Below are 22,098 nucleotides of genomic sequence, written 5' to 3' on the forward strand. Positions count from 1 at the left end.
GCCATCACTTCTCTGTTTAACTAACTGAAAGTTAGATGCTACACAATATACTGCTCAGAATAGAAATTTTTCAAAATCTTTGTTTGGTAATATAAAATACCACTTCTTAGGGTAAATGCAATGAACTAGATGGAACCACCCACACTATTCAATGCTGAAATACTAACTTAGTAGGACAATTAAAATTGCTGAAACTGAGCTACAAATCCTTATTAATTATTTTTAATAATAAACTGTGTATTAGATTAATTGGCATTATTGCTTCCTCAGTGGTGTAAAATGTGCCTATTCCTATAATGCTTCAACTTGGAATGCGAAGGTTTGAAATTATCCTGGTTGTGTGGTCAGAGCTCTTCCACCTGCCAGTTCATATTGAGTGTTCTAGTGTGATTTAATTTAGGTGCCCTGTGAGTCCAGGGAAGGCTCACACAAAGTTAATGAATGCCCAGTATTAATGCCATGAACATGGCTAATATAAAACAGTTTTTGAACTCATCCCACAGTCCTTCCCCCAAAAAAAGCAAAATATAGCACAGACTCCCCAGCATACATGGATTGATTCAAAGAAGAGCAATGCTTTTGGCATTGTCTTGAGATACAGTGAAGCATTTTAAAAAGAGAATTTCCTTTTGCATGTCAAGGTAATGTCAGTAGTTTCAAAAAGGAAGTTGGGACATCACTTAAACTGACATTGGATTTTATACAGTTTGCACCTGATCACAAAATGTGCACTTGTACTTGTTTACTTACTGAACACATCTCTTCCCCTCCAGAGAAACTGGAAAGTTTTCTTCCCTTTTTCAGTACAAATATTTGCAATATATTAATCATAGAATGTCTTGACCAGAATTCCTATCCACTGTAGAATGTCAGAAATATGCTGAATACTTCATAGTGATTTTGAGGACAGAGCTTAAAAAACTTGAATGATGTCTGATAATCAAATTTACATTAGAACTGGGAATTCCTGAGATGCTAATGCATTCAGAAGGGAAACATTGTCTGTGGATTGTTTAACTCTATTTTCAGGCAGCTTTTTATTTAATACATTACCAATAACTTATGCTTTCTAATTTTTTCTTGATCCTGTTAATTGTCCATCCACACCTTCTTTCAACATTCCTAGATTAGTTGATGACTCTTGCTTGGGAAAGATGCCCACACAACTTGAGTGAACAGTTGAATTTTGAAGTGGTGCTTGAACACATGATAACACCTGCTTATTATTAAATTAAGGACATGTCAAGAATTTCTTTGATGTTGTACAGTTTAGCTATATTTTTTTCTGTAGATTTTACCTAAAATTCTATTTTTTGAAAAATACTGTAAGTTGTTCAGACACTTTTGTAGGAATGTATGGTCTGTACATAGTCCTTTAGGAAAACTGGACCACAAAATTTCAGTTCTTAATTAAGTCTGAGGGATTATTTTTTAATTCTTGATTCTGTAGTAATCTGTAATCATTCATATTGCCTTCATTACTCAGAGCTGGTAAATGTGTTTAAACAACATCATTGTTGGCCATATTTGAGTAGGTTATGAAAACAAAGGAGGATACCTGCAGAGAAGTACTTGATAAGCTGAATTTTAAAAGTGGTGTTCTGAGCATGCTGCCATGCTGAGATGGACTGAAGTAACTGAGCTAGTTACTCTTGCATTAAAGAGGACTTTATATTGTCAATTTAAGGTTTTTATTACACTAGATGTTCTTTTTATGGCATTTAATTTAAGTACTTTTAAATTGTCCATACAGCACAGTGCTCAGTTCATGAAATGAGTCTGCCTTCTATGTTCTATGAGCCTGTCAGAACAAAAAGCAGATTCAGTATTACTGGACTAATCTGAAAATTTATGTTGTGTCTCTTTCAATTCCATGTGCCTTAAACACACCCCTAAAGAGCTCAACTTCTTAAGTAGGTTGGTTCAGCAGTCATCAAATAGAACCTACTGGTTGGATTTGTGAGACTTAGAATTATTTTCATGAATTTTGCTAAGTGAATTTTTTGCAAGATTAACTTACTGCAACTCATTTTAGGCTGTCCTGAATTTGAAAAAGGAAAAATTTAGATATCTTTAGCTCTTACTGTAGTTTTTTTAGTACTATTTACTGCTCTGTGGGAATTCTTCAATCATTACCTATCTAACCTATCTATTAGACCTTTTAAGTTATATACCTTGACAGATAAGTTGCCAGACAAGACACCTGTGAATCAGGTGTCACTTCCTACACTTGTTTTGTCAAAAAAAAAAACCAAAACCAAACCCACCCTATGCTGATGCTTGTATGTAAAGCAGTTTTATCATGCAGAAAATTGGGAAGAAGGGTCCTAAATTCTTACATATTTTTTAACTGAAATGAAGTTTAAAAAATTCTGGAGGCTGAATCTGTGGGCTAATTGTCTTGCCTTTTATGAGTTTAAATACAGTGAGCTGGATTATGAGTAGCCCTCAGGAAAAAAAAAACATTTGATGTTTGACTTGGTTTTGTCTGGGAGACACAACAGTGTTGGACTGGTTGGACAGCCTGGCCAAAGTGCAGCATTTCCACTGTGCTGCTTAAATTGTTATTAATGGTTTACCGCTCTACTCCCTGGCCAGCAAACTTCAGTAGACATGGCCATGCTCTGAGAAAGTCATGCTCTTAAAATGTATATTTAAATGAATGTACCTAAGCAGGGGTAAAGGGGGAAAAAAGTCAACCTGGGGTAAAGGCTGTTCTGCCTTTAAAATCTGTACAGGACTCTGTCTTCAGGACAGAGAGATACTTTCTCATAGGGAAATTAGCCAACATGTAGCTTCTTGTAATCCTATTTGGATGGTTTCTGTTATCTGAGCTAGCTTGTGTTTGCAGCTATGCATATCAAGAATAATCAGTGGGAAATGCTTTGGAGTGAAGGCTGCATCCTCATTGTAGTGTTCTAGAATACCAAGTTTAGCAAGTCTGGCTTCTGAAGGTCGGGAAAGACATCTGAACAACCACAAGTGTCATCCTAGAGGTGCTAATGGAAAATAAATATAAGTTGTGAGCATTCTAGCTGGGATGGCTGAGTGTTGAAATACTGTAGAGATAGGGATTTACATAAACACTTACTAGGGAATGATTCTGTGTGCATCTAGGTGGATCAAAGAAAGAGTGATATACCTGGAGACCCTGTCATGTGCTGCTTCAAAGATAAGTTTTCTTTAAGTAGCAGGACTGTGGGAATTAACAATTAAGTGATAAAGTATGTTCTGTGGATTTAATAAGTAAGTTAAAACAATGAAAAAAATCTTCAAGTGTGGTGGTTATGTAGAATTGTGGGTAGTATAAATCCAGTGTTAGGTTGTTAAGCTGCCTTCTATTTACTATAGTTCAGAGCTGGAATGAGTCTGACAGTCTTATGAGAGCTGAGTAGATTGTGGGATGCCTCCTGGAAGCAGTTAGAAAGAAGAGCTCAAGTTTTGAGCTCCCTGTCCATTTATAGACACTCCCTCACTGCTTCCATTTTTCCAAGAAGAGTCTTTGAGTTCTTAGGTAGGAAAAGTAAGGATAAAAGACTTGCACCTCAAGCAGAACAGTATTTTGTAGAAGCTGGCTTGTGAAGAGGCTGATGGAGCCACCGCTGCAAGGATTTTTCTGGTTCCTACTGGGAAGAAAAGACTGTGAACCTGAAAATGGACTCTCCTTGTACTGAAGTCATGTTACATACTGCTGTCAACTCATCCCCTTCAGTTTCCTTCCCCCACCCACTTTCAGCTGTAGAGTAACTCCTCCATCTCTGTTTTTCTCGTTCTCTTTTCTCAACAACCTCCTCTGGTCACTTAATGCTTCTGTTGGCCTGTCACCAGTTACAGCAATTTCACGGAGGAAAGGCAGAAAAGGGATAGATAGCACCAAGTGCCATTTTTGTATGCCAGATAAAAGCTTTTTCTGCCGGTTGTGTGCAAGTCTGCAGACTTGGTACCAGCTAACCAACATATTGGACATTGCATTGTGGTGAAATCACTGATGTTAGGAGGTAACTCATATTAAAAAGAAATAGAATAATATATTTTGCATTAACTCTTGCATGTAAGCCTTTATATGCCCTTTACCAAATGTTAGTAGCATATAAACATGGCTTTTTTTTTTTTTTTCAAGTACTTGCTCTGATTAGAGCTTAGGATAACTTGAGCCCATGGGAAAGTACTGGGTCTTAGCTATAATTTTTTCTTTAATTATGACTGAATTGCTGTGTACTTGCAAATTGGACATGGTCTCTCTGAGGTAAGCTAAAGAGAAATAAAAATGTACTTCTTGATAGTCTTTTGGGTACTGCCATTAATATATAAGATGTAGTTTATTGTCAAAGCAGGTTATAATTTTATATGTGTGTGTAGTTGTAAGTTTTACCAAAATTTGGTCTACAACCAAGTGGGCAACCATATAGCAACTAAGTAATGTTCTCTTACTGTATCAGTTTTCAGATCTGTGGAAAACAGAAGCAGTAACAAATAAGCAAGGTCAAAACTTGGTCTTAATTGATTTAATTCTGTTCTAGACATCACTACTGCTGGGAAGGGTCTTCTGTGAGGTAGAAAGTGTGTTAATAAAAGAGGCATTATTTTTCTGAAATTAGTTTAATTTTCTGCCTGGTGTGTAGCCAGGCTAAGGAATAGCTTAGTTTGCACTAAGAATTTGGTGCATTGTAAATTGCAAATTGTTATTGTCAAAAGATTTATTTTAAGCTTTTTGTTTCTTCCATTGTGGCTAATTTAGAAACCATATTTAGTAATTATAAAGACAGATTCATTTAACTTCCCTGGAGTCTCCCGTCCTCAGAAGAATCATGAAGTTACTGGGTTTAAGCCAAGGTAGAATTTATGTTTGAAGTTTGATGGTGTGCTAAAGTTGTTAATTATTGGAAGTAGAGATGAATAGATGCTTGTTTACTCCTCCACTCTTCCCAGCCCTTTTCCTCCCCACAGTCCCAAGTTGTCTCTTCCTTCCTTTGGTGGGGGAGAAGTAAAGGAATATTTGTCAGTTTTTCATTATTAAGAAGGTGAACAGTTTATACAGATTATCCTGTTTTCATCAAGCATGTTTGAATGACTAAGAAAAGACCTGTTTAAAAATAGCTGAGAGATTATCAGGTTATTTAATAGTTTAACTTAAGAAATGAAATAGAGAATTGTTAGTGTGAAGCACAGCTGAGTTTTTTTGTATTTGTAATAGTTCTCTAATCCTGCAGATAGAGCTAATTTTATTAAAAGACAGATAATCAGCAACAGGAGTTAGAATCTTTAGTGTTTATTATGTAGCAATGTGGAAAGCAAGGAGAGGGTAAAAATTAAAGGAAAATAAATAGAAGCTTCCTAAATCTTAAACCAGTGAAACATTTAATTTGGTACATAGAACTTCTTACAGTCCATTTTGAAGTGACATACAGGTCATGTTGATGGAAGGGTATCCCACAGAAGGAACAACCATTCCCAACTTCATTAAACTCCACTGAGCCCCTCTTTCCCCCCAAAGCGAGCCCTGGAGTGTCGGATGTGTAGGCAGAACTCAAGGCTGGCCCTAAAGCATGGTTAGAGGGCCACCAAGGGTAACCCATGACTGCACCACAATTGTCCTCCTGGTTTGTAAGGGTGAGAGCAGCAGCTGAGGATACCCTGGGTGGCTGCACAGATCAGGCCTGGGGCTTGTCCATCCATGGTCTTGGGGTTACACTAAACTAAGCTTGGTAAGTTACCAGCTTCATGCTGACATCAGGTCCTGGGTTTTTTCCCCTCTCTGGGTTTTTGCCAGTATAAATGGGAATTAATACTTCAAAGCCACACAACATTGCTGATGCAGTTGGGTGTCCAAGACAACTTCTCTGTTTTATTTGCAACATACATGAATACAACCAGAAAAAATGTAATTTTAAATAAATGGTGTATACACTTCTGAAAAAAGTGCTATACAGGGTGGGGGTTTTTTCCCAAAAAACTTTTTTTCATGAGGAAAGGTAAAAAGTCTTCTATCAAATACTAGAGAAGGGAGAAGAGATTCTAATGAATCCAGGATCTCTTTGCATTTCACTTCAGTTCAAATGCACTGAGAGTCTGATCCATCCTTGAGTGTGATAACTCAGTCACAAGGAAAGCTCAAAATGAGCTCAAATCTGTATAACACCCTGAGCAGTGTTTTACATCCAAAGTGAGTATAACTTTTTCAAGTACTTAAATCAAGTTTGTCATAGTCTCATCAGTGTTGGTCTTAATTTCTTTCTACCTGTTCATTTTTTACTTTTGCCCAGGAGAGCCACATAAAGCGGCTTCAAGTCTCCACACTGCCCGCCACCCCACCCTCAAAAAACCTGTTGGGTAATCTTGTGGTATTCAGTCCTACCATGTGTCTCTGGGTTGCTTGTTCATGTTATTTCCTCTTCCTCATGAACCTCTGGGTTGCCTTTAAAGGACTTGTTGTGGCAGAGGTAGTGAAAAAATGAACTAGAAGAACAATAATTCTTATTTCTTGTCTCAGTGATGCCAGGAACTGATCCTTCCTTTGTAACAGGAGGATCTTTCTCATAAAATACATCTCTACTGGAACTGTGGTTGGAGCACTGCTGGGCTTGGCACAAAGCCTGAATCTCAGGGAATTGCAGAAGTTTAACCTTCCCATCTACCAGACACATCTCAGTTTCATAACCTTGTAGTAGATACCTGTGACACATTGCCAGAGGAGAGTACTTGCTTTGAAGCTTTATTAACACTGTGGCAGTAATAATAAATATAGTTTAATTGTGAAATGCTGTTTGTGTTACAGAATAGTCAACATGAGTCACTACAGCCCTTCCCAGGTTTTAAATGTAGGCAAGACTTTTTTTTGATCTTGAAGTTTGCATCTTAATGTTTCAAAATACTTATAACTATGGTATCATATTTAATGTGCAGGTGGAAACTGGAGATACACTTTGTGTATGCTTCAGCTCATTAGTAAAAAGTAACTAGATTTAATCAACTTTACACTATGGATCTTAATCGCCTGGGTTATTTTGTTGGTCGCATACTAGGATACTAACTTTTGCTTTGAAGGTCAGCTCTGATGGTCATGGTTTTTAGATGAAGACTCAAATCCAAAAGTACTCAACTTATCAGTGTTACTTTTTGTGTAACAAATTGGTGACATAGCTGTAATATTCCTTCAATCACATCATTGTGCAGAGAAGGAAAAATATAGGAGGAAAATCAAGACTAAAATTGGAATGGTTGAAGTTTCAACAACTTTGTGATCTGTATTTGCACATATGCTTATACAAAATTTAAAGAGAATACCAAATGAAATTCTGAAGCAAGCTAATGGTTGTCACAGGTGTGAATTCGTATAATGTCAGGTGATTTAAAACACTTCAGTTATGTTGCTTGAATGAAACTCCTCAAGCAAGCTGTTTCATATGAAGGTTGGCAGTAGGATTTGCATTGAAGTATGTTCTGAAACCAATCATTTAATGAATAGAGCTATTTACATAGTTGTTCATGTAACTCTACCAGTTTATTTATTAGATGTTGTTGCCCATATTATTTTTTGAGTTTCAGTTGAAACACTGATTAACTCACCTACTTTCATTTACGTTGTTTAAATCTTGTGTCATCAATAAAAGTAAAATAAGTGAAAGCTGATTTTATCTGTTCTGCTTCACAGTGCTATAAAGTAAAATACTTGCATTTTTCTTAAGCTACTTGCGTGTCTTCTGAAGGACTGGGAACAAGTGTATAGACCAAGTCGGCACTTTAGAATTGTGTGTTTAAGTCTAATGTGTTTTCTGGCTTAAATCTTATAAACTTAGCCACTTATTTTAAAAGCATCTAAGGAATCTTGCTTTAAAAATCCTTCTAGGCTCTGATCTAATTCTTGTACAGTAAAAACATTTTGTACAGATAAATTTTACAAGGTCGGCAAATCGTTTGCACAAAAATGTAGTTGTGAAGTACTTTATTAATGCTCTTGTAGCTGAAGCTCAGTGCCAATTTACTGTCTTGTTTTACTCATTTTAGACAATTCAACCTTCGAATGAAGAGAGATACATCTCTTTTTAGTGATGACTTTAAAGTAGAAATATCAAACCAAGTAATTGATTATGATACCTCCCATATTTACACTGGACACATTTATGGTAAGTATAACACTTTTAAATGGATGGAATTACAGCAATTTTAAACAGGAATTTTCTAATAGTATATGGAGAACATTAGTATCAGTATTAGATTATTGTTAAACTTTAATAACGCATCTAATACATTTGAACTCCCAACTGCTTTTATATATGAGTCACACTTAGATGAGTATTTTATCTAATAATTTTCATACCCATAGAACTTGAATTTCAAATCTGGTTATAAAAATACTCTTCATAGAAGCCTGCATTTTAAAAAAAGAGAGAAAAGTTGTATACATTGAAGAAAAAAGAAATCAGGTGCCATTTTCATTTTAAAGGAGTAAAAGGAATATAGTTACCATCATTAAGGGTAATATATCTGATTTTAGTAAATACAAAAGATAAAATTGATTAAAAATTAAGAATAATTACAGAATTAAAAGCAGATTGAAAGAAGAGATGGATTAAGATTTACTCTGCCTCTCTTTGTACTGTTTGTTTGGTTTTCCTGAACGTCTTTGTAAGCCATTTTCTGCAGTCTTGAAGTGAGCATTTTCAACTTTGAAAAGTAATAAACACAGGGTTTCATATGCATCTAGGCAGACCAATTTACCAGTTATTTTGAGTAGGTCAGAAGGCTTTTTGATAGTGTGATTCTGAATTTTCCTCAATGCAAGAGTATATAAGTATTGTTTTAGCAGAGTAATCTTTCATCCTTTATATGGGAAAGGCTGATGGGATGCTGCATGTTGTAGAGTCAGTGATTAAACTTTGACAGTTGTACTTTTCCTGATTATGACTGTTTAAAATACATTCTATGCCAGGTTTAAACCTAGCTAGAGTTTTAAGAGGATGCTTGAGGAGAAAAATTGATGTCTTGAATATTGGGAAGTCCTCAATTGAAAGGAAAGCCCTTCTTTCAAAGTTGTGTATATGCTCTGATTTTATTGTTTATTATTTCTAATTGTATGACCGGATGTATAAGGACAGGATTTGATTGTAGAACTACATGCTGTGTATGTACCAGCTTTAAAATACAGAGCTGAATTCTTCATTATATGATTTTAAACATTTCATTTATGCACCTGATTGGGAAGCTGCTGAAAGTTCAGCATGATTGTGATCGTGATTTTGCTGTAACTGTCTTAGTGATGGATAATCTTAGCCTTAAAAAGGAGTTTTGAAGGGTATAAAAAAGCTAATACACTTTGTCCCTTAACAGGTGAGCAGGGAAGTTTTACTCATGGGTCTGTTATTGATGGAAAATTTGAAGGATTCATCCAAACTCACAGTGGGACCTTTTATATTGAGCCAGCAGAGAGATACATTAAGGACAGAAACCTACCATTCCATTCTGTCATTTATCATGAAGATGATATCAGTGAGTACTTTCATTTTGTGCTACAGATGAAATATTTTTTTTATTAAATGTCAAAACCTGCATGCCATTTGTCAGCATCAAATGAGACTTTGGCTTCTGTATGACACTGTAAATCATGCTGTCCTCAAATGATTCATATACAGTTAAGGTGTGAGAGAGATTTATGGCTGACCAAAGTCAGTCTTTATTCTGCCATTTGAAGAAATCCTTAGCAGTCAGGCTTAAGTGTGCAATCAGTACATTTCCTACCCAATGGATATATGTTTCTTTGAAAATACATTCTTAAAATGATCTATACTGATTGTTCTTCCATGTGTTCTGGAAAAGAAAAGATAATTAAAGTTCAAGTCACTCAGTGATTACCTATATCTCATGAGGGTGACGTTTATGTGAAATAAAAGCTTCCCCTGCATGTGTCTCTCACATGTGCTTCAGAGATCTCTAGAGAAGAGGTGGTGGCACCCAGTATGTCCCATTTTACACAATAGCTGATGGAAGGGTACAGAGGATAGTACTTAAATTTGACAGGAATAGCCCCAGAAATCTAGCTTCAGTTGCAAATACTCAGAAGGATGAAAAAGTACCATGAAATACTTCTATGTCTTGAGAACTGATGCACCAGAGTTCTCCTGTGTTTTACCTGTCTATTTATGTATGATCAGTCTTCAGATGTAAAACAAATCAGTTTTGTTTGATGCTTAAGGTATATTGAACCTCAGAAGTACTGCCTTGAAAGTTACGGTTCCAAATTTGAATCCTTCAAGGATCAAGGAGGTATCAAAGATAAATGTTAGAGGCATTCGTTTAAGACTAACTTCTGGTTATTGAAGCTAACAAAGTGTCTTTCTAGCTAACTTCAGGATGTCAGTCTTGCTTAAAAATCAATTTAAACCACAACTTCATTTAAAAACATGTTCTGTCAGGCCACTGTGCAAACCCTCGAAGACTTGAGGTTGAAATATCATTTGGAACTGGATGAGGAGGCTTGGATTAAATCACTAGAAATTACTTGAACCACTCTGATAATGATATATGTATAAACCATTTTCAAAGTATGTTATAATGAGACTACATTGTGAAAAGAAATGTCAAAGAATAGGAAGTTAGATGAGGAAAATTTCTGATTGTGATTTGACTTTGTATATTATAATTTTCTTGGTGCTATAAGCCAGTGAAAAAAACAGGGTTATTGCATATTGCTCTCCTTGATTACTTCTCTTGGGTGAATGCAGTGAAGTGATCTTTCTCCACTAAAAACGCAGCAAATTTAGGTGATTTTTTTGTACTTTACTTTCAATGGCAGTATGTGTGCTGTCTCTGAGTATATTAAAATTGCTGTGAGCTAGCAAATATGTTTGTCGTTCCTGTTATCTCATTCTGTAAATATGATTACTAACCCAAAAGCAAATAAAATTTCCATAATTTTAAAGAGCTTGTGAACGAAAGCATTTACTGGATTTGTGAACAGTATTTGTTTTCTGACTAAGTGTATATTTTCCTGGTACTTACAAGACTCATACTTAAGAATAATTGTATGGGTTAACATTAGATTTTTTTGATTCTCAGAGCTGCAGCATGAGCTTCATTTTCATCTCTACAGAGCATTGCTGGTCAGTTCAGCTGGGGGGAAGTCAGTTCAAAGGGGAGAAGGCAGTTTTTCCCTGTGAGCTGCAGTTGGAGTATTACTGGCTTTGCCGCTGTACCAGGAAAATAGTGAGGGATAAGTAATAAAAAAAAGTATAAAAGTTGGGTGTGGAACTTAAGATACATACTTCATAACATTTCTGTGAATAATTCACACATACTTCTAAGTTTTGTGTTGCATCTTAGAGGTCTCACTGAACAGTTCAGTTCACTGCTTGATAGTGGGAGTGTTGGACTTCTACTTATGTAGGACTTTGTGTAAATAAGTCACTGTCAGCTTCATAAAGGGCTTTATTAACTAACCCTTTTGTTGAAAAGAGGGGGAGGAGGAAAGTAAGAGACATAAGGCAGTGATGCGCCCAGTTTTCAAAGGTTGAGACAAGCAAGAAGATTGTCTCATGTCCCAGTTCCTTATGCTGTAAATAGTGAGTGGCTAAAAATACGCTTCACTGTTATCGAATACTGACAGAAATAGCACTGTGCCTTAAAGAAGCAGATAAATTGATTTTATGAAAGTTACTATTGCTGTTTTGTAGGAGTGATCTCTGTCAGAAGAGTAAATGGATTGTTTTGGGAACTGGAAAAAGTAATGTTGAAATTGGTTCTTACTAATGTCTTCTAAAGTGAATGGGAGCAGGGTATGCAAATTATTTAGGTATTAATATGTGGTATTGGTATGGGTTACGTCATTTTTCCTCTTGAATCTAGTGCATCAAAACCATTAATTAGAAACAAAATCAGATTATCAGAGGAGATGGTCTAAATCTATTCTGGTGAGACACATTAAAGCAGCAGTACAGTATGGCTTCCAAGTTGCCAAGTGAGTGAACGTTGCTGCTTGCTCAGCAGGATTGAAAATAGCCCATCCTGGAGCAAAGTCTAAGCAGCACTATTTAAAAACACATCACTCCTGTTGGTTGCTGCCAGTGCAGTCTGATGTGCCTGTGTTCTGATTGTATCACTTCGGTCATTAGGATCATAGATGCCTCTAGGATTTCTGTTGTCTAAAATACCTGGAGCATACAACTGCTTCTGTCTCTTTCTGAAGAGTGTGTTTGAAGCTACATTATTTTTGTCTTTCACGAGACCTATTTTTGCATTGAACTGCAGCGCCAAAAAAACCTCAACAACTCAGGAAAGCTCAGCTTTGTAGTAGATTTGTTGTTAATTTGTTTTTACTGCTCTAATCCAAAGCTAGCTCTCATGAAATAGAGTCAGACCACTACTGTCTTATGCAGGACAAAAGCAACAAAAATTATCACATTTCTGACTCGGGAGAAACTGAGGTAAAAAGTCATCTTTGCTTTAATTTGGGTATTTTTTGGTCACCCATGGTTCAGCCTTTTGAAACAATATGCTTTTTAGTGCTTTTCAGAAACCACAATGCAACATATGATTAGCATCTCAATGAGTTCTTTTTCAGTAGTTAAACAAAAGGTGTTTTGTAAATGGGGATTATATTGTCAACTTTATAAGGCAGCTTTTGTCTGTTACAGTGGATCTGGTGACCAGTGGAAGGCAGCCTTCTATTCAGGACTTGAAACACAAGTTGAATGATTTTAGTTTCTAAACCAGTCTTGATAAACGTTTTATAATTTACAGTTAGAAAGATGCAAATTGCTGTTTACATTGAGATATTTAAGAAAAATTTCTTTAAGAATGAGGATATATTTACTTTATTTAAATCATAGTTAAATCATACACTTCAAGTGTATCCCTGAGTTAATGCTATAAAATACAAAATCAGTATTTCTTCAGATCAACAGTATACAGGAAAATCCTGTTGACATTCCAGAAAATTAACATGGCCACTTAATTGTCTTTATGATCTTGGAAGGGGCATACAACTGAGAACAGAAAGTGAAGTGGTTTGTAATTTTGCAAAGCCCTATCTGCTGAATAGGCTGACCATTGCAAACTGTGTTATTAATGAGAGCCTGGTTTCTTTTTCATCACATTGTGATGACAGTTGTTATGGGAGCACAGCATCACAGAGTGCTGCAAATTAAATCTGTAATAAGGATTTTTTTTTTTTTGTATTTGCTTACATTTGAGTTTTATTCTGCCATTATTGTTTTTGCTAGTATTGGGCAGATTTCTATGGCTGTTAAAGAATTGAGCTTTCATAATTTTAATGGATGTTTGATGTCATCCTTGCCCAAGATGCCTAAATTCAGTAATTATTAAGTGGTTAGCCTAAATGCTTAACAGATCATAGTATTAATTAGAAGAATAAATAATAGAAGAAAAGAAATAATTAGAAGAAGAAAAACCAAATATTCAGGAATGTCTTTGTGGAAGGTAGTAGTGCATCTTCTTGAAAGGAAAAAAATATTTTTTATATCTGGAGTATATATCATTAAAAATTATCTGCCATCTAGTTAGAATAAGACATTGTAGTCAGAAGGTATGCAATTTTAAGATTTTGCAGGTCGTTTTTAGATTGTTACTTTTTTTCTACTCTTTATTATTTCTTAACATTCTGCCAGGATGTACAAAACCTGAAAGTGGACAGTACTGGAAAAGAAAAAGTTGGGGATTTTTTTGCCTAATGATTTTTTTCTAGTTAGAAGATTGAACCTGTTATTAACCTCTTCTACAATAGCTCTGATGGAAAACAGTCTTTTGTTTTCTCAACTCTGCATTCACTGTAAGCAATCATTTCATGGTGAAAGCAGGTTTTTTCCTTTTGGCTTCTCAGGGTTGTGGTGTGGATAGTCTAAGAAGCTCTTGGTCCCAAAGAGCTGGCAGAAGGCTGCACAGAAAGCTGGCACATCTCAGAGCATTGAAAAGCTTCACAAGAGCATGGACCAGACCTGTGTCTTGTGGGTCAAAACTGGCCAAGTCATCTGGCACCATGTAGTTCTTGCTTAGCTTCAGATATTTCAGACTGGAACTGCTGCAGGGGATGATGGAAATCAGGAAGTCTCAAAAGATGACAAGGGAACGGTGCCTTCACAGTCTGGGGGCAGTTCAGCATTTAGCAAATAAATCTTCATATGCAGCTTCCCCTGGAAGTTAGAAATGGTTCCAAAGTGAACTATCCTGTATTACCTGTCTCTGTGATTAGCAAGGTGGTTTCAAATCTGCCTCTGGGGGATTTGTCTTTTCCAGCACATGCAAAATCTTGGCAATTGCTGTTGCAGACTGTTTTGTGTTCATTTTTTTGTAATTTTAACTGTCAAGGCTTTAAAGTATTCCTTACTAGATTATTACTTCTGAAGTGAGAAATATCTGAATTGCAGGCAGTCAGTATAAAAAATGTGTTAAGGGATTTCCTAACATCTTTGGGAAACAAGATAGAAAAGAGAGATCATTTTGTGTAATAAACTGAGCACATTTATTTCCAGTACTGTTCTGCCAGTTGTCATAATGCTTCAGAGTGGGGCTCCTGCAAGAGTTTCAGGGTACATTGGTTTTCTGCAGGGGCAGTGTCAGGGGGAAAAACAGGATGGGCCATTGCTCCTGCCCCAGGGTAACCTGCTCTTGTTGCAGAGATAAGCTGTTGGTGGTGTGAAGTCAGGTTGTAAGTAATGAAAATTTGCATTAGACTAAATACGGTAGAACTTTTTATACTGTAGTGGGAGGAAGGAGGGGTGGTGGAGATGGAGAAGGGAAAGATCATATCTACAGTCCTTTGCTCATAACTCCAATCTAGTGATAGTACACAGGCTCCCAAAAGTAGAAGGTGACTTCAACAGAGTGGTGCTATTTAATTTTGGTTGTAGCAAATTCAATGTTCCACTACCATGCTGGAGAAAATTGTGTGAGGTGACTTGCAGTAAAAGCAAGTTTATCTTTTTCTCTCCATTCTTCTGGCACTGTGCTAGGGCTAATTGTGTTGGGAGGAATGTGATGAGAGAGCAGTTCAAAAATGGTATTTGTGTGGTGGTGGAAATTGAAATGAGGGAAACCAGTATGTAAAAAGTAATTAAATAAACTTATAAGGTAAGCTGTATATTGAAATAGTTCAGCAGTATCATGCAGTATGACTGTAAGAAACAGCCTTAAGAGTCAAAGATTAATAATGGCAGTTGTCAGATGAAACCATACAGAGCCCATACCCCAGAGGAATACATCTACTATGCTGCCACACTTTCATTCCACAGCCCAGACTAGAGCTCTAGTCTAGGGCAAAATCACCTGAAATGCACAGAATGTGGGCATCAGGTTCAATAGAATGTGAATAGAACGTGGGCATCAGGTCCTTGGTGCCTAGGCTTTACAATTCTACTCTTACATAGCTGTTCTTTTACCCTTTGAATTTGGATCTTCACTCTTAAAAAAAAAACAAACAACCCACCAAACAAAACTAAAAAGACAAATTAATCAACCAACAAATCCCAGAACACAGCAAACCTTGGTAAAGTTTGTACATTTCTGACAAAAGTGGCACTCTGTTGAGATGGTGCTGAAACTGTGGTTTGCCCTACAGAAACTGACTTGTTAAGTATTCAAATCTGTGGCTACCATAACCTGTATGCTATTATTTCTTCCCTGGGCACCAATTTATGATGGGGTTGAACCTGCAAAGCAATCAAAGGGGAAGTATTCAGTATTTCTCATCTCCAGAGGGAGCTATTGCAAACACAGGTTACAAATCTGCAGTAGGTACTGACAGTAAAAGCTAAGCACGTGTGTGAAACACATTCCCTTGTACAATGAGGTCTGCACTGGCAGCTGTTGCAAGAGTTGGCCTTGTTAAAGAGGTGCTTGTGAATTTTCTCACTGGTTTGGATCTCCAGCATTTTTAACTAACATGTAGTGGTTAACTAAACCATGGTTCTATCCATTAGCATTTCCCTTCTTATGTCTTGGTAGTGAAGTAGCATAATGTGAAAACTTTAAAAGAATCAGTGGAAGATGAATAAAATAATAACATCCTGTAAGAATGTTGGCAAGGTTTCTTAGTTTGTTTACCAAGTGGCATAAAAACCTTCTCTTACCCAAGCAGTCTTCAGTATACTTGATATCTAATAATTTTCCATTGTGATGTCATATTTTGAAGGCTGCTTTTAGCTGAAGTGTGTACAGATGTGTGAATAAAAGCTCTTGTTCTTATGTTAGGCACTGCTCATCATGTTTTCTTGTGCTGCCTGAGAAAATAATGTTAAAAAGCAAATGTCAGTTTTGTTCTGTTTGTAAAACTAAGAATGTCTTAGTAGAATGCTTAATGAAAAAAAGCTGCATAGACCTTGCATCTTCCGCTGCTTCCCTCAAACCACATGCAAAATATTGGACACCAACTGAGTAAGTTGCACTGATGCAGCCATATTTTGAACTTGTACTTGGAATTTGAAAACTCAACCTGGCCTTCCTCTTTTTAGAATATCCACATAAATATGGACCACAAGGAGGTTGTGCAGATCATTCAGTATTTGAAAGAATGCAGAAGTACCAGATGACTGGTGTAGAAGAACCAACAACTGAGGTACAACAAAGGCTGATGGATTATGTTGTTCAGTACTTAGTGTGTTAACTTCCTATTTCTTGTATGTTGTCTCTTTTATTTTTGGTGAGCTATCATCCCTCCACATTGTGAGATACTTAAAAGTATTGCTGGAGGTTTCTTTTTAACATATTTTTTCTAAATTCTTTTTCTTATTGCTTCTGTAGCCCAGATGTGCTACTTACAGTCTTAATGAATCCTAAGTGATCTCAAATTTTTCAATTTAGTTAGAATTTTAGATGGATGTGGAAATCAAGCTTGAAATGAGGAATATACTTTCTTGCAATTGAGAAGGAAGAGTTTCAAGATCCCTTGATCTCCAAGTAATACATTGGTTCTAAAGAGTAATAACTTCTAGATTTTCAAGTTATGTTAATATAACACACTTGGGATATGAGTGCTTTCAGTGGAAAAGTGATATTGGTGGGAGGGTCTTCCTAACAACCCTGTAAGCTTGTGGGGGTTACAGCATGTTGCAGATTGGCTGCTGTGAGAGGTAAGTTTCCTGTGGCAGGAACCTGTGTACCTGGTGGAGTCCCACAGTGGGTTGCACTCAGGTTTGCACCACATGTCACAAAATACTTTTTTTCCAGCAGCAAATTACTGAGTTTCTTTTAGACTTAGCTGTGTTCTGAGCTGTTCCAAGTCTTGGCATAATTTTGTGGTGTCAGCTAAATATATACTCAGAAAACTATGCAATATGGCCTGTTAAATAGCATCAGCAACTTAGTTTATTTATGTTGTGACTCCAGAAATTGTCAACATTAATGCACTTTTCAGCATTGGTAACAATAACATGCTTTTCCAAAAATGTGCTTGTAAAACTTCTTGGTGAGAGAGGGCCATCAGCCAGTGAATGCTGTAAGACCAACATGCTACTGATGCCTTGAGGGGCTACCTGCAACAGTGGCTAGACAGTGTTAGAGGAATAAAGTAGGGATTTGTTAAAAGGCCTTTGAAGGATGTACCTTGGGCAGTACAAAGAGCCTGGCTGCGGCTCTACCCAGGATGGACTCTGAGTCACGAGTTTTCACACTTTTATAAGTTTTGGTCCATTTACATATTGGGGTTAATTGTCCAATTACAGCTTCAGGTTATAAAGTCCCATCCTCTCCTCAATTGCCCTCTTCAATTCACTGTTGTTTCCACTTTTTGGGTTTTGTCTGACTAAACTGTGAAGAGAACTTGCTGATACTTTATATGAAGTTCAGAGTTACATACTAATACAGTACAGAATCTGGAAAATATGGAAGCTAAAACTTAATGCACCCCTATCAGATACCACTCAGGAACACTTGGTGTTCCTTTAGCTTCTTGTTCAGTGCCCCATTTGTTCCATGCTGAAGTACTTAAACATTTCTGTTTGCTGGGGTAGCTGACTAAGGTAATTACAGTTTGAAATAACTGCACCTTCCCTAACACCAGCTAAGTCCAACCAGTGCTGATTTTTTCCTAACCAACTGTTTATCTTAGAAAAGGATTATAAAGAAGAAAAATTCCAAAGATCACATAAATGAAGAAACATCTATATAATGTTGACTGCGTTTTGAATGTAAAATGAAGTGCAGCAAGAGCTTTTGCTAAGATTACATTCCAAGTATTTGAAAACTGAGCATAATGTACCTAATTCAAGATTCATGAAACTTTGCAAATTAAAGAAAAATAAAACCTGTTTGTATTAGTGGAGTATGTTTAGAACCATTGTTATTTTTAGGCAATCTAGTGCAGCAGGTGGAACTAAAAAAATTAATGTATTTCTTTCCTGTGCATGTGTAGAAACCTGTTGAAGAGCCTAAGAAGGATGATCCACAGCTTTTGAGAAAAAAGCGTGCCACTCAGGCTGAAAAAAACACATGCCAGCTGTATATCCAGACTGATCATTTATTCTACAAGCATTATGGAACCAGAGAAGCTGTGATTGCACAGGTATTTCCAGTCCCTCTGTTTTCAATTACCTGCTTTTACTTTGGGTAGTCCTGATAAATTTCATGTAACTTTTCTTTTTGCTTAATTACTGTATAATGGCTTGTTTCCTTCTTTAAAGTGGTCTTGGCATAATTGAAACAACATTTTTTGTTTTGCTAAAAAGATGCTGTTTCTGTGACAAGTCCTGGGCACATGTGCCTCCTTTAATGGCAGCTGTGGTGTGTTTAGCACCTCTGAGCAGGACTTGCAGTCTGACTGTTTTCACTTCTTACTCAGAAAAATTGTATTTCCTGAAGAGTTCAGTCCTGTTTGACAGCCTGCCTGCCTCTGTTCTAACACTTACATAGGCTTCCCTTTGAAATTCTAGCTCAAAACACCGTGAGCTGATAATGCTGACATCTATTCCTGTAGTGTCTAATATAGTGGATGGTAAAAAAAGCAGTGGCAGCTAAAGGCAGATGTGTTTCATTTGTCAATATACTATTAACTGGGAAAAGGGTTGATATGATTTAATGGTTTTGGTGATAATTTGTTAAAAATACAGCTAGCATGTTAACATACTTCTGCTGAAGTCTGAAGTTTCAGTGCCATTGCAGGTCTGAATTTTACTATTTATTTATCACACTGTACGTAGGCAATTCAAGTAACATTTTTCAAAGATCTGAAGTTACCTTTCAGTCACCTTTTAGCTTTTTAGTGAGTTAGCTTTTCTGTGTGCTCTTACAAAAGGTAAATTATTAGTTTTTCCATATCTGTATTCTCTCGGAAATTAAAGAATAAATCTGTAACAAGTAAATTTTTTTCTCCAAGAAAGAATTACAGTGCTTTGAATACAAAGCAGTGATTAAGGGAATATTGTAAACAGGTACCTGAAAGTTGATAGAATTATACGTTTTTAAAAAATCAAATGGCAAAATCCTTTTGTGGTGTCTGGCATAGTGATGATGCAGGTAGTGATTTATTTCCATTGTGGGTCATGATGTAATTCAAAAGGCCTGTTAGAAGTTCCTACAGCACAGTATCACATATTGTAGGAGTGTAGGCATTGCAGCTATTGCTGTTAAGGTAAGCTGTAGTGTAGTGGATCTCTGAACTGTAGCTGCTTTTGTTTTCAACAGATTTCCAGCCATGTTAAAGCAATTGACACCATTTACCAGTCAACAGATTTTTCAGGGATCCGTAACATCAGCTTCATGGTGAAACGAATCCGAGTAAGTTGGGTTGGAAATGCTTTCAGCTTCACTGATGCTGCTTGGAGGTCTATTCTTCAAATCTGCTGTTGCTGTTGACTTGTACCCATGTACTGTTTTATAACAGTTCTTTAGCAGAAGTGTCTCTGCAATAAATGGTGCCCTAAACCATTTATTTTATTTGGTTTTAGTGATTATTATCAAAAGCCCACTACTGATGTTATTAAGCTGTGGTCAGTTTTTCTACAGGAATCAACTTACTTTGTTTCAGCACCATTGTTCTGTGGTGAATAAACTATTGCTATTCTCCAATAACTTAATACTAAAATAGAGAATGGCTATCTATGTTGGGACTTCCTTGTAAAAGTGCTAATTTAGGAGGATAAATACAAATTTTTGGACACTGATGGAAAAAAAATAGAAGGAAATAGGAGAATGGGGATTTACTACACAAATGCAATTCTTCATTTATTGTTACGCTTCATTTTCCAAATGTTGGGATGGTAATTTACAATCAAGGCTTTTAAGTTTTAAACAACATCTTTAACTAGGTGACATAGCAAGGTACTGACAACAGTGAGCCTCTTAGCTGTCGTGCAAGTGGAAATGAATCCTGTCTTACCATTGGTTTCAATTTACTTTTAGATTAATACAACTGTCGATGAGAAGGACTCTTCCAATCCCTTTAGATTTCCTAACATTGGTGTGGAAAAGTTTCTGGAACTGAACTCGGAACAGAACCATGATGATTATTGCTTGGCCTATGTGTTTACAGACCGTGATTTTGATGATGGAGTCCTTGGTCTGGCTTGGGTTGGAGCCCCTTCAGGTAATTCTACACAAGCCTTCAGTGCTATGAGATAAAGTACTGTAGGTAGGCACTAGAAAAAATGTAGAAACCACCTTTTAAACTGACAGCGAATACACAAAAATCTAGCTTTTGACAGTTTTGGTTCGGTATGGTGTAATTTTATTTTTAGTATATTGTACCACTTCAATTAATCTTTATGTATTTCTGATAAGCAGCATATGAACAGTAAAGAAAAACACATTTATTTTGTTATACAAAGGTGATATTACTTGGAATTGCTTTTTATTTAGGGTAGGTGTGAGTGACATGTAAAGTGACAGGTGGAACAAGTATCTGCTTTATATAAACAGAGCTTACAACTATGAGAACTGCACTGCAGAACCTTTAGGTTTTCTAGGTAGTATTGAAAGAATTTTTTTTTTTTTTAATCAATGAGATCTTGTTCTGGGAGATAAGAGAATAATTACTGCATGACTCTTCTTTAACTGCTTCTCATTAGTTTTAGTCTAGTTGTGTATTTTGGGTCTAAAGTATATCCTTTGATGTAAAAAAAAAAAAATCTTAATCAGTATGACTTTAATGAAAACATTATTGAGAACTTTAAAAGAATTGAATAATGGTAGAAGAAACATGAAAGTGTTCATATAAGGGAAGAGATCAACAGACCCATGACTTCAGTTGGTATGTTAGAGGCACCTGTGTGGACTAACCTTAGTGACTGTGGAAGAACCACAGGAAATGTAATGCCCAGAAGGTGAATAGAAATGAGAAATTGGGTCTGTGATAACTGTTTTAGTGTATACACTGAGTGAGGACAGGATGAATTGCTATGTGCAATCCACAAACACTGCTTTCAAAACTAAATTTAATTGAGAAAAGCTATGATCTTTGAGATTGTCATCTTTAACACACACACTGACATAGATTAAATGGGATATGTCACTAAAACAAAATTCTACTTGAGAAAGGAAAATGTCTTTAGACACCATTTACATTAGCAGTAGAATAGCTGGATTTTGGAACATTATTCACTAGAAACTCAAGTTATGGAAAAATTTGGTGAAATTAAAGTCAAAATTTTGGGAATTTTCCAAACAGGAAGTATGATGCACTTGACTGCCAACCTTCTGAACAGGTCTCATTAGCCAACACATCAAAAGCATTTTCAGCTTTAGGGTTTTTTTTTCTGACAATGAGATACATATATATATATGTACTTATTCTGACAATGACATTTTATATATAATGCTCTTGCTGTGAGAGAGGATCTCCACATTTACCTTGTACTTTTTCACTTGGTGAAATCCAAATAAGTTGTAGATTGAGGCTGCTTCTGTTGGACATTGCACCCTGCTAGTCTTGTACAGGTATGATGAAATAAGGGCTCATCTATTCAGGGAGTACTCAAAATAGCTCTCAAAAGCTATTCTAAACCAGCTGACTTCCTGTGTGAATTTATCCAATCTGTGTTGAGAGCATTTGTGTGAATAAATCTAATCTACCTTCAAGGTTGTGTTCATATTAATTATAGAGAGCTCTTAGTCTGTAAACCTGTTTGTTGCTCTGGATGTCAATGGACAAGTAACACAACA

General features: G+C 36.3%; 1 protein-coding gene across 1 annotated transcript in view; it reads left to right on the forward strand.

The window, feature by feature from the left end:
• Nucleotides 1–22,098, forward strand: part of ADAM10 (ADAM metallopeptidase domain 10) — a 42,167-nt gene that overhangs the window by 11,803 nt on the left and 8,266 nt on the right. Inside the window, exons 3-8 of the mRNA XM_021532052.3 lie at nucleotides 8,005–8,123; nucleotides 9,328–9,486; nucleotides 16,458–16,561; nucleotides 18,356–18,505; nucleotides 19,624–19,716; nucleotides 20,341–20,524. Of these exons, the coding sequence (XP_021387727.1) occupies nucleotides 8,005–8,123; nucleotides 9,328–9,486; nucleotides 16,458–16,561; nucleotides 18,356–18,505; nucleotides 19,624–19,716; nucleotides 20,341–20,524 (809 nt within the window). The remainder of the gene's footprint in view (nucleotides 1–8,004; nucleotides 8,124–9,327; nucleotides 9,487–16,457; nucleotides 16,562–18,355; nucleotides 18,506–19,623; nucleotides 19,717–20,340; nucleotides 20,525–22,098) is intronic.

Source organism: Lonchura striata, chromosome 10, assembly GCF_050655825.1.
Source record: "Lonchura striata isolate lonStrDom1 chromosome 10, ASM5065582v1, whole genome shotgun sequence".
NCBI lineage: Eukaryota > Metazoa > Chordata > Aves > Passeriformes > Estrildidae > Lonchura > Lonchura striata.